This window comes from Danio rerio, chromosome 18 (genome assembly GCF_052040795.2).
Source record: "Danio rerio strain M-AB ecotype USA chromosome 18, GRCz13ab, whole genome shotgun sequence".
Classification (NCBI taxonomy): Eukaryota; Metazoa; Chordata; class Actinopteri; order Cypriniformes; family Danionidae; genus Danio; species Danio rerio.
In genome coordinates, this window is record NC_141038.1 from 17520360 (window position 1) to 17536073 (window position 15714).

The following is a 15714-nucleotide window of genomic DNA, read 5'->3' on the forward strand; positions in this document are numbered from 1 at the left end:
GTTGAAGTTGGCTTGTTTTGGGGATTTGTTTGGGAGCTGACGTCATTTTTAGTGTTTAGCTGAAAAGCTCACCAAGTGCTCACCAAGACTTGCTGTGTTTATATTATAACAAATGGGTGGCACTGTGGTGCAGTGGTTAGCACTGTCACCTCACAACAAGAAGGTTGCTGGTTCAAGTCCCAGCTGGGCCAGTTGGCATTTCTGTATAGAGTTTGCACGTTCTCCCCCAATTCCTCCAGGTGCTCCGGTTTATGCCCCAACAGTTTAAAGACATGTGATATAAGTGAATTGAATGAACTACATTTGTTGTAGTGTAGAAGTTTATATGTGAATGAGAATGTGTATGGGTGTTTCCTAGTACTGGGTTGCAGCTGGAAGGGCATCCATATATACCAAAATAGTTGGTGGTTCTTTCTGCTGTGGCGAACATTAAAAAAAGACTAAGCTGAAGGAAAGTGAATGAATGAATTCTAACAAATTGAAATAACTGATTACAGTGGTCTTAGTGCTGAATCTTAAAGTGAATTGAGCCTTGGCAAGTATGGTTTTACCCATACTTGAAATTGGTCCTCTGCTTTAACCCATCAAAGTGGATTGGGATTCAAACCTGCAACCTTTCAATTACAAGTCCAACTCCTTAACCATTAGCCCACAAGTGTTTTGTTGACTGTATTATTCCCATCTTCTGTCACGTGACCTTCAGAAATCAATTTAATATGAAAGTTAACAGATGACATCGTGGCGCAGTGGGTAGCACTGTCACCTCACAGCAAGAAGGTTGCTGGTTCGAAGCCTGGCTGGGTCAGTTGGCATTTCTATGTAGAGTTTGCATGTTCTCCCTGTGTTGGCGTGGGTTTTCTCCAGGTGCTCCGATTTCCCCCACAGTCCAAATACATGCGCTATAGGTGACTTGAATAAGCTAAATTGTCTGTAGTGTATGAGTGTGAATGTAAAAGCATATGGGTGTTTCCCTGTGCTGGGTTGCAGCTGGAAGTGAAACCGCTGCATAAAACATTGATAAGTTGTCGGTTCATTCGGCTTTAGCGACCCCAGATTAATAAAGGGAATAAGCCGAAAAGAAAATGAATGAATGAAAATTAACAGATGGAGATTTTATATGTAATGTAATCATTCAATCATTTTTTTTTTCTGCTTAGTCCCTTTATTTATTAGGAGTCGCCATAGCAGAATAAACAAACAACTTGTCGACAATATGTTTTACCCAGCGGATGCCCTTCAAGCTGCAACCCATCACTGGGAAACACCCATACACTCTTGTTCACACACATACACTTTTAGACAATTTAGTTTATCCAATTCACCAATACTGTAGCACACCCATAGGAAACCCACACAAACACGGCGAGAACATGCAAACTCCACACAGAAATACCAACCGACCCAGCCGAGGTTTGAACCAGTGACCTTCTTGCTGTAAGGCAACAGCGCTACCCACTGCGCCACCATGTAATCTAATGTAATGTAATATAATTTAATAGTCATACTTTTTTTATAGCGCACTTTGCAAACACAGAAATAAGCCAAAGTGCTGTACAGAACATCTACAACAAAATAAGCATTATAGTATATAAAATACATAAAATGCAAGATACATATATAGCTAACATACCTAAAAAGGCACATAAATTTAAATAACACGTTATAAAGATCAGGTGTCAAAGGGTAAATAAAAAAATTGTTTTAAGAGATGATTTAAAGGAAAACAAGTAAGAGGCCTGTCTAATGTGCAGCGGCAAATCATTCCCAAGTCTAGGACCTACCACAGAGTAAGCACAATCCCCTCTAAGCTAACACTTTGTTTTTAGCACAATCAGGAGAAGCTGATCAGCTGACCTGAGAGAACAAGTGGGCTTACAAGGGTGTATCAGCTCAAAGATATAAGGTGTGGCAAGATCATTCAGAGATTTAAAAACAAATAAAAGAACCTTAAACTGTATTCTAAAAGGATCTGGCAACCAAGTGACGGAGGCTCATGTGGTTATATTTGCGTGTGCCAGTTAACAGGCGTGCTGCAGCATTTTGCACCATTTGCGAAGGGGCAATAGCTGCCCTGCTACTCCCCATGTACAGTGCATTACAATAATCTAACGGAGTGCTCAACATAAGCATGGATTACTGTCTCAAACTGTTGTTTTGGTAGATATTGCTTTTTTTGCTAGTTGTCTTGAATAGCTACAGTAGATTTAGCTACCGCTGTAATCTGATTGTCAAATTCAAAATCTTTCACCCCTAAATTTGTGACTGTAGGCTTAATATGCTGAGCAAATGAATCCGAATGAACAAATTTGTAACTATAAACATGTTACAGGTTTCTGTATAATACATTTCACTGATCCCAGACTTTTAAATCAAAAATTAAATTAACATGCTTTTGGTAATAAGGAGGCTGCTTTGACTTTTTGACACCTTTACTTAAATATATAAACAAGATACTAAACTAAATCTTTGCTGCTTAATTCTGAAACTTCATTTCCCTCTGTAATAATTTTTAATGTGTGCTTTGGTGTGTATACATGTCTAAATTATATCAGTGTTTAATTTGAGCCGGATCCTGTTCTGGAAAATGTCAGATATTTGTGTTTTGCGTTTCGATATTTATTTTAATTGATCTGGCATTAATTATGTGTGGTAAATACCTGTGTATGTGGGTGTGCTTGCAAGAGAGAACGTGAATGAGAGCAAGTGAAGGCTGTGTGGATTGTGTGTGTGCGTGCACAGGATAAAAAAGAAAAAAAAAATCAAGTTTAACTATTGGCTGCCAACAATATTTTCAACCACTCATCTTTCTTACGTTTACAATTACTCTCATTATTACTTTGCATGTTGTGAGGAGTAAAAATAAATAATGACATAGTGGCCTGCCTAAATAATATCTGTATTTCTAAAATGGCAAAGAGGCAGTATTTTCATTTTTTAAAAACCATGAGTAAATCTGAAAACGAGCCTGATCAAGAGATCTTGAAAAGATCAAACTGCGCCCCTAGATTAGGATAGCTATTAATTTGGTTGTTAGGTAATGTTAACTAGTTTCAATCAAAATTATTAGCCCCCCTTTGAATTATTACTTTTTAAAATATTTCCTAAATGATGTTTAACAGAGTAAGGAAGTTTTCACAGTATGTCCGATAATATTTTTTCTTCTAGTGAAAGTATTATTTACTTTATTTTGGCTAGAATAAAAGCAATTTTTAATTTTTTTAAAAAACATTTTAAGGTCAAAATTATTAGCCCTTTTAAGCTATTTTTATTGATAGTCTACAGAACACACCATCGTTATAGAATAACTTGCCTAATTACCCTATCCTGCCTAGTTAACCCAATTAACCTAGTTAAGCCTTTAAATGTCACTTTAAGCTGTATAGGAGTGTCTTGAAAAATCTAGTAAAATATTATTTACTGTCATCATGACAAAGATAAAATAAATCAGTTATTAGAAATGAGTTATTAAAACTATTATGTTTAGAAATGTGTTGAAGAAATCTTCTCTCCATTAAACAGAAAATGGGGTAAAAAATAAACAGGGGGGCTAATAATTCAGGGGCTTTAATAATTCTGATTGCAACTGTATATGTCAACCACTGTTTACAACTATTGTAAAGTGTTAGCAAAAACTTCTGAATACATTCAGTATATATTAATGATTGACTTGCACGCATTTCTGATAGAGCTAGCTGCCTTTTATCACTGAACATTAAACGTTAATTAATCACAGATAATTTTAAAAGTTATGATCAGTTGACTATGACTAAACTCGTCTAGCTGTGGTCTGTGTTTCATGAGAAAGATAAAAACAATGTTGTTTTCATGTTTAGTTCTTGTCCTCAGGTTGTATCTCTACAGAAAAATAGGCCGCTTCATGAGACGCGACCGTCACAATCTTTCCTCTGTTCCTCCGTCCTCACCTCACCTTAGTTTTCCCACTTCCTTCAATGCTTTCTCAGACATTTCATAAAGCACCGTGCCCTGAAACCAATTAACAGCAATTTACTCCTAATCCTGATTTTCCCCTTTTTCCTATGCAAGATCCCATCGAAACCTCAAGCAAAGACAAATTGCTCCTTTTTCCAGCGAGATAAAGACTTTCTGTCCAGATTTTGATATGAAAGTGCACTTGACCTTGTTCATGTGCCTGTTTCTCAGAACAGTGGTGTGTTTATCCAGTGTGTTTTTCTTGGAAAGCCCCGATCCCTATTGTATTGCGGAAAAGCGTGATGTGTTTAGGAGTGTAAATGTGCTCGTGCCCGGGTGTGTCACCTCGTGAGTGAGTGTGTGTTGTTTGATTGTGATTGTGTAAGGGAAGGCAGTTTTTTTTTTCCCGCCTCTAAACATATCCTGGAACTCTTGAGTGCACCTTGCAGCTCCTGTCAGGCTGACTGTGAAAAGCACCTTACATAACTGCTGTGATGAGACACCCTTCTTATCTCACACACACCCCAGACTACATTTACACACACGCACTAATCACATACACACTGCACAGAGGAAGATATCTTGTTCGTGAGCTACTGTGTGGGCATACACACTTTACAAATATAATGACTCACTGTTATTATCAAAAATACAACAAAATAAATAAAATAAAAGCAGATTGTGACGTACCTAACAACATTAACAAAAACATGTATTGAGATATGCAGACTTTATGAACATGTATTAAAAATAGTAGTGTACTCTAAAATAATTTAATAATGCTACTGTATGACTAAATTAGCCATTATGGAAATTCTAGGGTAAATATTCAGAACTCTTCAGTGTTTTGTCATTTTGATAAAGTTATACAAATACACAAGTATAAGTTATACATAAAATTTAGGAAATGTCAGGGTGCTATATCTATATGGGTTTCATTTTAGCAATTACTCCCCAAAAGAATGGCTGCCTTGATATTTCTGAAGTTAAACATCCTTCTATAAAATAGTTAGTTTTTTTTGCTAGATATTCAACTCATGTTTATTTCTATAGTGCTTTTACATTGTTGATTGTGTCAAATCAGGTTAAGATAGAAGATTATAGTAAATTGAAACCGTGTCACTCGTTTAAAGTGGAAGTTCAGTTTAGTTTAGTTCAGTATGGTTTAAGTTTCACACTAAAGAGCAAATCCATCGATGCGCAGTTCCCAAACCAGTGGCGAGAAACAAACTTCACCAGTTGACGAAAGTGAAGGAAAAAACCTTGAGAAAACCTGGCTCAGTTGGACATGACCATTTTTTCTCTATCCAAACTTCTTGTGCAGAGCTGCATGCTGTCATGCTCTCCGATTCTCCATGACCGCTACAGCATATGCTCAGGATACTTCCTGGTCCAGGATTATGGATACCTTGGCATCATCTCTTCACAGGTTTTAGATAACATCTGTGGCACTGCGCGATCTCTAGAGGCCTCGGGATGAGTATCCCCAGGTGGAAATAGAGAATCAATAAAATAATTAGCGTAGCTGCTGTTCATATTGTATTTATAAGAGACAAATCGAATTTTGCTGCAAAAATGAGCGCTATAAATGAAAATAGTAGTTGTGTAAACAAGCATGTAAATCATATCAGTATTTTTAACAAAATGTCTGGTGCATTACAACAGGAGGAGTGTGTCCTACAGGTGGTTTGTCAAGCCCACTCACCTGCATGGAGTAAATTCGTGCATTAAACCATTATGTGATGCATTGAGCAAATGGTGACAAAATAAGTAGCAAAGTCACAAGAAATGTGCAATAAATCATGATTTAAAAATGACTTTATTTTCAATTAAACAAATGCAGCATGACATAAGAGACTCTTCGAAAACAATAACAATTCTTTCCGACCCCAGACTTTTCAACAGTAGTGTACAGTATACTTGCATTGTTTCTCCCCATGACCCAACACAAACAGACTTGTGACCCAATTTTTGCAGCCCACCATGTGCCTCGGCTTTTTCGAGCAGCAGTTACTCATTGACAACACGCTGTGCTTTGGTGCGCTTCAGTCTTTGAGGCCTTTAACAGCAGCTGTTATGCAACAAAACTCTACTGCTGTACTTAGAGAGTGTGAGACTGTCAAAAGGGAAAACATCCTCCAAGAAGTCGTGTTGTAAACTCTACAGCCATTAAAGATGGATTTGTAACACATTCAGATTTTTTTTTTTTGACAGAGATTTACTGTCATACTTCAAAACACCTGCTGTTAGTTGTGTTCCTGTTAACGTGTGTAATGTGCCTCAGTGTTTTATTAGACTTGGTAATTATTTAGCCAATTTACGTTTATTTACTGTATTTAGCAGATACTTGTATTAAACATCATTCATTCATTAATTCATTTTCCTTCGGCTTAGTCCCTTGTTTGTCCGGGATCGCCACAGCAGAATGAACCGCCAACTATTCCAGCATATGTTTTACACTCATACACTATGGCCGATTAAGATCATTCAATTCACCTGTAGTGCTTGTCTTTGGACTGTGGGTGAAACCAGAGCACCCGGAGGAAACCCACACAACATGCAAACTCCACACAGAAGTGCCAAATGGCAGAGCCTGGACTCCAACCAGCGAACTTCTTACTGTGAGGCAACAGTGCTAACCACTGAGCTTCCTTTCTGCCCTATTAAAATCACTTACAGATAATTAATTAAATGCAATAAAACAGAAAAAAATAGAGATTTTATTAAGGATGTAGTTCAAAGAAGAGAGAGATCTCCTGTTGTTAGGGATTCAGCATTTTTAGATGGGCTTTAGAAGATTATTTCCCCAGCTAGGAACAGTGAATGTGAAGGTTCTGGAAAGGGATTTTGTACCTATCTGCTATGGTAGCATGAAGTTATTTGTTTAAGATTTCTATTAGCCATATTTAGAAAACACACATAAACATATAAAGTTTGTTCATATTTTGTGAAAGTTTGGTCTCTCTTAAACCTCATCCTCACTACAAGCAACTTACAGCGACAAAGCATCAAGCGACCGTTCATTTCAACAGAGCAACTTTCGGTGACCTCGTCTATTCAAGCGACTGCACCCCTTGGTAACCAGGTGGGCGTGTCGAGCGACGCAACAAAGTTGAGAATTTTTCAACTTTATGCTAATGAAAAGTGACTTTCTTGAACGACAGCCAATAGGAGCATCACTAGAGCTCACGTGATCCTCTCTCAGCTCACTCAGAGGCCGGTTGTATTCTCCGCGCTGTAGACCAACCCAGACCTGTGTTGGCAGCAGATCACCGCCCAGAGCAATATGCAGGTACAAAGTAGCTGCTAGTGTGAACGAGGCGTTTTGCTCACTAAGACTGCATTTATTGGATCAAAACCACAGTAAAACAATAATAATTTAAAATGTCGTAACTTCAAAGTAGTGTTTTAAATGAATTGTAAAAAGACGTTGATTTATCATAAATATACATTTTTAGCTTCAGTATTAAATTATCTTTTCAAACATTTATAATTTATTTAATTAATGCTGATAAAATTGTTGTTATTATTATTATTATTATTATTATTATTATTATCCTCATCATCATCATCATCATCATAGATACTTAATTATTTTGTTAACTTCTATCATTTTTTCATTATTTTCTAGCCAGGGTGAGGACGTGGACGCTAATTTTACCCATTTCAGTGTTTACGAAAAATGACATCAATAAGAACACATGTAATTTTGAGAAACTATACATCAGTCTAAAGTTACAACCCTTAAGCAGCAATTGTAGCTAGTTGTTTTTCAATAGAAAGCTTAAAAAGAATGAATTTACTCACTTTGAGCAAGTTTTAAAGAAAACGCTTATTAGCTATGGAGTACATATCATTGTAATAACAAGACAAAGACACAATCATTGCTGTACATCAGGGTTTTTTTTTTTTTGTTTTTTTAGGTAAGAGTCCTCAGTACAACATTCCATCGAACACATTTAGTCCACCAAACAATAGTGTTGAATTATGAATGGTTATTCATTTGTTTATGTGCCCATTTTATCCAGAGACCTACTGTTTATATTGTTTCCTATGTTAGTTACAGTGAAAACGCTGTTTTTGTAGTAAAAAGCAACTCTATGTACATACAGTAGCAAAATGTACAACAGTTACAAATAAAACGAGACCACAAACTTTATGAAAGGTCAAAGTTAAAGCTACTAAAATCTAAACAAAGCAGTCGAGTGGTTTGACTTTCTGCATATGTATATCTGTGAGCTACTTTAGGGCAAATATTTCACCATTTAAAATAAAGTGAGGTTTATTCATCTATTGGACACGTTGTTATTTTATTGCACTCTTTGCGCTGTCTTTGGTTCAGTTGGTTGTCAATAATTACGTGACGCTAATGAGAGTTCAGCATTATTTGCAGTTATTTTGTCATTTGAAATATCTGTACTTTTAGTTGTGCATTAAGTATATCCTTGAAAGTAAAAACGGATGACTTTCTTTTAGTTTCAAAACAATATATATTAAAGAGCCCAACTTTCTGATGTTTGTGTAAATATACCATCAACCGTAAGGCTATGAGTACTTTTGAGCTTGACAGAATATAATAAAATGTGTTTCCATGATGTTATCTGCAAAACAGCTAAGAATATTTGCTGCTTATTTCCATAAAAAAAAAAACATTTATTTTGTGTTTGGTTTAGGAGAAGAATCTGGACTGGTTTCCTCGAATGCGAGCCATGTCTCTGGTCAGCTCTGAGGGAGAGAGTGAGCAGAATGAAATCCGCTCGCTGCAGGAGCGTCTGGACACCACCGTGTCTCTCGTGGCTCAGCTGTCCAGTCAGTTGTCGGAGCTAAAAGAACAGGTAAAAGCAGTGTTTCTCCTCACGGGGCTTCTGAAGTGTGCACTATTGAGTGGAAGTGCGTCATCAGCGGGGTAAGGGTGCGGTTCTGCTGCCCCGGGGCGAAATGGATGTTCAGCGAATCGCTACCATCACCTGCCTGGCCCACATGTGATCCACACAAACACTTTAACTCATTCACATGACAGTGAAAGGCAGAGCTTGGGATGACGTTAGGAAAAAAAATAGATGTTTGTTTGACTTCAGTGCTGAACTCGGGACACAGAAACTGCAAAGTCATTGAGAATCGGCACTGATCCAAACCAGTGAGTCGGAAAGAGTGGAACCAGAACTATTAAGCACACGGCGGTGCCTCTCACATCCTCCAGCTGCCGGTCACGAGGAGAGGCCTTACAGTAATTCCCCTGCTGGATGTTAAATAACTTATTAAAGTGATTTCTCCTCTGACAGCCAGGCCTAATTAAACAGATCCTCCTCACCTCTCAGCCCCAAGCCAGGCTCAGATCCAGTGAAATCCAAACTCGTCATGTGTTCAGGCAAACAGATTTGTTCTGATTCAGTGCAGAACAGATTGTTCTGTCCCTGTTTTTATGTTTCGACTTATGTTTGGTTGGTCTTCTTTTTTTGTCTGAAACAGCCATGATGTCAAATAGATTTAGTATAAGAATAGTTCAGGCAGAAATGGCAATTCTGTCCTTCTCATTTAGCTTCAAATGCATTTGACTTTTTTTTTTTTCCTTCTGTTGAGTGTATTTTGGTTTCTCAATATACGTTCTTCAGTGATCTTGTGTTCTCGTGTAACGTCATCATCAACTGCCAAAGTTCGGTTCCAATACTCAAGACTGCAAGAATAGAGGACGTGTGAAACTTCCCTGATGTGTTCTTGACATCGAGGGTGCATGGATGCAGACTTGACCACTGATCTCGCTCTAGAAGTCCCAGAAGTCATTGCGACTGGAGGTGGGAAGTGCAGCATTTTATATAGGTTTATTATTAAAGTTCAGAGATATGACTTATTTACCTGAGGAGTGTCCCTAAATGAAACGGTGAATATAAATATTACCACAAAAATCCAAATAAAGGCATAAACACATTAAGGGTGTTTATTTGCTGAAATTCGTATTCAAATCTGTTTTATTTATATTGTGCAACATATATTTATTATGTTTTTATGGAGAGTATATATTTTGAAAAGTGTAAAAACAATAAATCGTTGTATGAGTGCTGTAATGTTAAAATAATGTTTCCTTAAACATACGTGAAAGTCATGTGACCATCTGGTAGGACACAGCGTCTCATTTCTCGCAGGATGCGTTCTCTGTTGTCGTGGTCTCCCAAGTTCATTCTTCCAAGGACACCTGTCTTCACAAGAACTCAATTTCGTTCTCTGCGTTCTTGGAATTGAGAAACAGCCAGAGTGTGTAGTTTTATAAGGTTGTCTATTGTTATCGGATTGTCATCTATTCTGTGCGCATTTATGACTTTAGGAGGCGTGGCTTTGGACAGTAAAGCAGGGATGTACATTTTTTAAACTATGCTAACGTTAGCATTTGGGCAGATCACCTAATGCACCTTTGGGTTTACTTTTTACTTGGAAAATTAATCTAATTTCACAAATTGCGATAAATGGAATTCATTACCCACAAAAATGATGATCATTGTCGTAAAAATAATGACCCACTTTTAAAATGTTGTTCACAAAATCCAGTCATGTTAAACAGAATCTACACATTGTCAAAACTCTTCAGATATACAGTGTTTGCTTTGGTTTCACAAACTTGTACATTGCCTTACAGAAAGCTGCTTGACATACAAGTGACTTCTGTGTGAGCTTAGATTTCTTTAACCCAGATGTCTAAATCACCAGTGATTCCCTCAAGCTTTTCCTATTGGTTTTTGCTTTGTTTTTTGTTACATAAATATGAGTGACGATTTAAGGTCTGTGGTTCATATCACTTGACAAAACCTGGAGGTCTTGTAGTAAATTTTAAAACACACACACACAATCATATCCAAATTGTTCTCATCCACTTTTTCTTATCCATATTTTCATGAAATAAACAACAACCTCAAGAGTCATATTGAGTATCTCAAGTTATTTTCACCACAAAGTTCACTTTAGGTAAAAAAAAAAACTGTTATAAAAGCCCATAGGAAAGTATTGAGGCAAATTGGTGTTGGGGTTTTGACATCACAAATGAACAAACAGCAAGTGAATGGTTAAAATATATCACTATGATGGCCACTCATTTAGCCTTCTGTCTCTATTTACCATTCATGCTTATGTGTTTTTCTAGATGACGGAGCAGAGAAAGAATAAACAGAGACTGGGTTTCCTCGGACCACCCCAAATGAACCATCAAATCGCCCCTGCACTCTGAGGACGGAGATCGTGCCTGTAAACACAGACAGATGCAGAGCTTCACACCATGATCCACACTACACTCATGGTGATCTCACACTTTACATCATGACATGACAGATCCAGGAACGCAAATGACTACAGACTTCATTTTATAAGTCTTTTGTGGTGTAGATGTTCTAGACGGAGCGTGTTTGTTTGGAAAATCAGCCAATAAGGGCTCAGGCACTGTTTTTGTTTTAAGCGTCAAGTATTAACTCTATCACTTTTTAATTGTCGTGTTTATAACTGGAGTATTGCTGTAACTCCAACTGGACTTTGGTCTGTGCTGGAATAACTGGAGGGATAATGTGCCTTAAATAGTTTCATAGTTTGTTTTTATAATTCGCAATAACTTGAATGAAATGTGTAAGACTGGAAACCTTCTCGTGTCTTAATCAAGACAATCATATCACTCTCTACAAAGATCAGAACGCTAGTCTTAACTCTTATGTGATGCTAATGATTTTTAATAATGTATTTTATGTTGAGGTATGACTAGCATGTTTGTGCTCGCCTTATATAAAGTTGTACAGAAAATAATAAAGAGTTTATATTTGGTATTCTAATGGTTGGTTTCACTCTGAATGTTGTCCCGAATTATTTAAATATATATATATATATATATATATATATATATATATATATATATATATATATATATATATATATATATATATATATATATATATACAAATTTTCTTGAGCTATCAAAAATATTTACATTTCAAATTTAACAAATATCTTCATATATATATATATATATATATATATATATATATATATATATATATATATATATATATATATATATATATATTAGAAAATATTTGTTAAATTTGAAATGTAAATATTTTTAACAGCTCAAGAAAATTTGAAAATAACTTTCAAATCTGCATAAAATCTTAATTTACAATATATTTATTTACTAGTGCTGGGTTAGACCCCTTTTGCCTTCAGAACTGCCCTAATCCTTCATGACATAGATTCAAAAAGGTACTGCAGATATTCCTCTAAGATTTTGGTCCATATTGACATGATAGCATCATGCATTTGCTGCAGATTTGTCAGCAGCACATGCATGATGTGAATCTCCCGTTCCACCACATCCCAAAGGTGCTCTATTGAATTGAGATCTGGTGACTGTGGAGGCCCTTTGAGTACAGTGAACTCTTTGTCATGTTCAAGAAACCAGTCTGAGATGATTTGTGCTTTATGGCATGGCGTGTTATCCTGTTGGAAGCAGCCATCAGAAGTTGGGTACACTGTGGTCATAAAGAGATGGACATGGACAGCAACAATACTCAGGTAGGCTGTGGCATTGATGCTCAATTAGTAGTAATGAGCCCAAAGTGTGTCAAGAAAATATCCCCCACACCATTACACCACCACCACCAACCTGAATCATTGATACAGGGCAAGATAGATCCAAGCTTTCATGTTGTTGATCCCAAATTCTGACCCTACCATACGAATGTTGCAACAGAAGACTCAAACCAGGCAATGTTTTTCTAATCTTCTATTGTTCATTTTTGGGTGAGCCTGTGCAAATCATAGCCACAGTTTCCTATTCTCAGCTGACAGAAGTGGTGTTCTGCTGCTGTAGCCCATCTGCCTCATGGTTCAACGTCATGTGTGTTCAGAGATGCTCTTCTGCATTCCTCAGTTGTAAAGAGTGGTTATTTGAGATAGTGTTGGCTTTCTGTCAAATCAACCCAGTCTTCCTATTCTCCTCTGACATCAACAAGGCATTTGCACCCACAGAACCACCGCTAACTGGATATTTTTTTCTTTCAGACTATTCTCTATAAACCTTAAAGATGGTTGTGTGTGAAAATCCTAGCAGATCAAAAATACTCAGACAAGCCTGTCGGGAAGCAGCTGATGCTCAGTTTGAACTACAGCAGATTGTCTTGACCATGTCTACATGCCTAAATGCATTGAGTTGCTGTCATATGATTGGCTGTTTTTTAATGCGTTAACAAGCAATTGGACGATACTACTCAATATTCAGTTTCAGTTGGAAATACATCATCAAGCTTACATAAAAGTCTGCAGCAACTTCCAGTTCTTGTTCCAGTTAAGACAATAAATATAATTACACATCAAATATTGTAATCTAAAATTTTCTAAAAGTAACAAAACTATTCAAAAATACAAATACATTTAATAACTGTCAACACAATCTAATAATAGGGATTGAAATGTTTGTCTAGACTGATCATTTTGCTTTGGTATGTAGACTGCTGGGTTGTTTTTTTTCAATGTTTTCAATTCAATTCACCCTTATTTGTATAGCACTTTTACAATGTAGATTGTGTAAAAGCAGCTTGATTGAAATAGTGTCAGATCAGTTTTCAGAGTTTAAGTTCAGTTCAGTTTAGCTCAGGTCAGTGTGGTTTAATAATCACTACTGAGAGTCCAAACACTGAGCAAATTCATCGATGCGTAGCTCTACAAATCCTGAACCATGCAAGCCAGTGGTGACAGCTTTAAGGAAAAAAAAACTTCACCAATAGGCGAAAGTAAAGAAAAAAAAAAACCTTTAGAGAAATCAGACTCAGTTGGGCACGACCATTTCAATTTCTTCTCTGGCCAAACGTCTTGTGCAGAGCTGTAATCTCAGCGGCGGAGGCTGGAAGCTCTTGTGCAGAGCTGTAATCTCAGCGGCGGAGGCTGGAAGCTCTTGTGCAGAGTTGTAGTCTCAGTGGTGGAGGCTGAAAGCTGAACCTTAGTGAAGACTCGTCTGTCCCTGGAGCGTCACAGGAATCAGTCTCATGCTCTCCACTCCTCCATGACCACCACAGCAGCTGCTCCGGATATAGCCTGGTCCAGGATATGGAAACCTTGGGATCATCTCGTCGCTGGTTTAAGATCGAATCAGTGACTCTGTATAATCTGAGGGCCTCGGGATCCCCAGTTGGAAATGGAGAATAAAGGGAATAATTAGCAAAGCTGCTGTTCATAGTGTATATAAATGAGATGCAGAAACCTGTGTGGAAACCCACTAAGTGATGGACTGAGTGTATGCTTTACTAAACAGATAGGTCTTTAATCTAGTTTTGAATTGGGAGAGTGTTTCTGAGCCTCGGACGTTATCAGGAAGGCTATTCCAGAGTTTAGGAGCCCTAAATGAGAAGGCTCGACCTCCTTTACTCGACTTTGCTATTTTAGGTACTACCAGAAGCCCTGAGTTTTGAGATCTTAAAGAGCGGGTTGGATTGTTAACTATTCCTGTGATTGCAGAGCTGAATTTACAGCAACCTTCAATGAACTCTGTAAAAAATGCTGGGTTCCACACAATTGATTTGTGTTGAGACAACATTATTCATTTTTTTTTTAAGTCAGAACAAAATCAAGAATTATGTTGTTTCAGCTCATTTTAAATAAGCAGTTTGAACAAACAACATACTTCAGATATCATGTAAAAATCAAGAACAATATGTTATTTTTAGTTTAAAGAAAAAAATCAGGATATTTTTTAATGAATACAACAATAATATGAACAGCATCTGTTTAAAAAAGCTTAGCAATGTGAATTTATTCATTTTGTAAGTTAAATGCATTGAGTGTTGTTTTTCCTACTGACCTGTGACCTGTTTTTGAGTAGTGGAAGACCACCATCCTGGACAGAAACCTGAACTTGACCACGTGACTACAGAGTATTTTTAGATTTTAGATTTCCCTCTGCTATTATTGAAAAGGAAGTAGTAATAAACGGTGAAATATTTGGTTATACTTAACAAAAGTTTTCCATTTGTTAACTTCGATTGACTCTGTCATTGGCTAGGTAAGGATTTAGCACCCAAATACCCAATATTTCATAGCCTTGTGTTAAAAGAAATTCTAATCCCACTTTTTCATGAAATCTGAGTTAAAGGTGATGTTTCAAATATCAGCAAGTTCAGTGGGAAAAGGTGTTTTTTCTTTTAATGAATAGTACCCTGTCTTTTTACTTGCTCGTGCAAAGCTCCACGTCTGCTCGTGCTTTCAATCTGTGGTAGTTAAAATTAGCCACACAGCTCCATTCTCACTCACAGCTGTCACTGAGCAGGGAAAGTCCAGCTCGCCTGCAGGAGAAGACACTTAGTTGGACAACTGCCACTCTCACTAACTGACGGGCCAGACAGAATATGCAGACGTTTTTTGTTTTGTTTTATTTTTGTTTTTTTGCACAGAATTGTATGCAGAATTCATTTGAGAGTAAACTTAAACTAAATAAAAAAAACGTTATAACTTTATTTAAGGTTTACAATGCAAATCCAATTAGATCCACCTGTTTGGTAAACAAAGCAGATTTTTAATATAATATATCTCTGTCTAGTGCTGTCAAAAGATTAAAAGCTTGAAAATAAAATAAAAGCTTGTATTTACATAATACATGTATGTGTACTGTGTATATATATTTATATAAATACACGCATGTATACATTTGAGAAAATGTTTGTTTATATATATATATATATATATATATATATATATATATATATATATATATATATATATATATATATATATATGGTCAAGTCAATCTGCTGCAGTTCAAACCGA

The 15714-nt window shown here is 36.7% G+C and overlaps 1 protein-coding gene across 2 annotated transcripts in view; it reads left to right on the top strand.

Annotated features, from left to right (window-relative positions):
* Positions 1 to 11732, top strand: part of itpr2 (inositol 1,4,5-trisphosphate receptor, type 2) — a 167294-nt gene extending 155562 nt beyond the window's left edge. For both annotated transcript variants that reach the window (XR_015514832.1, XM_087293047.1), the window contains exons 56-57: positions 8604 to 8765; positions 11060 to 11732. Coding sequence is in view for 1 of the 2 variants with exons in the window: in XM_087293047.1 (XP_087149173.1) it covers positions 8604 to 8765; positions 11060 to 11143 (246 nt within the window). In the remaining variant the exon portion in view is untranslated. The remainder of the gene's footprint in view (positions 1 to 8603; positions 8766 to 11059) is intronic.
* The last annotated feature ends 3982 nt before the right edge of the window (positions 11733 to 15714 follow it).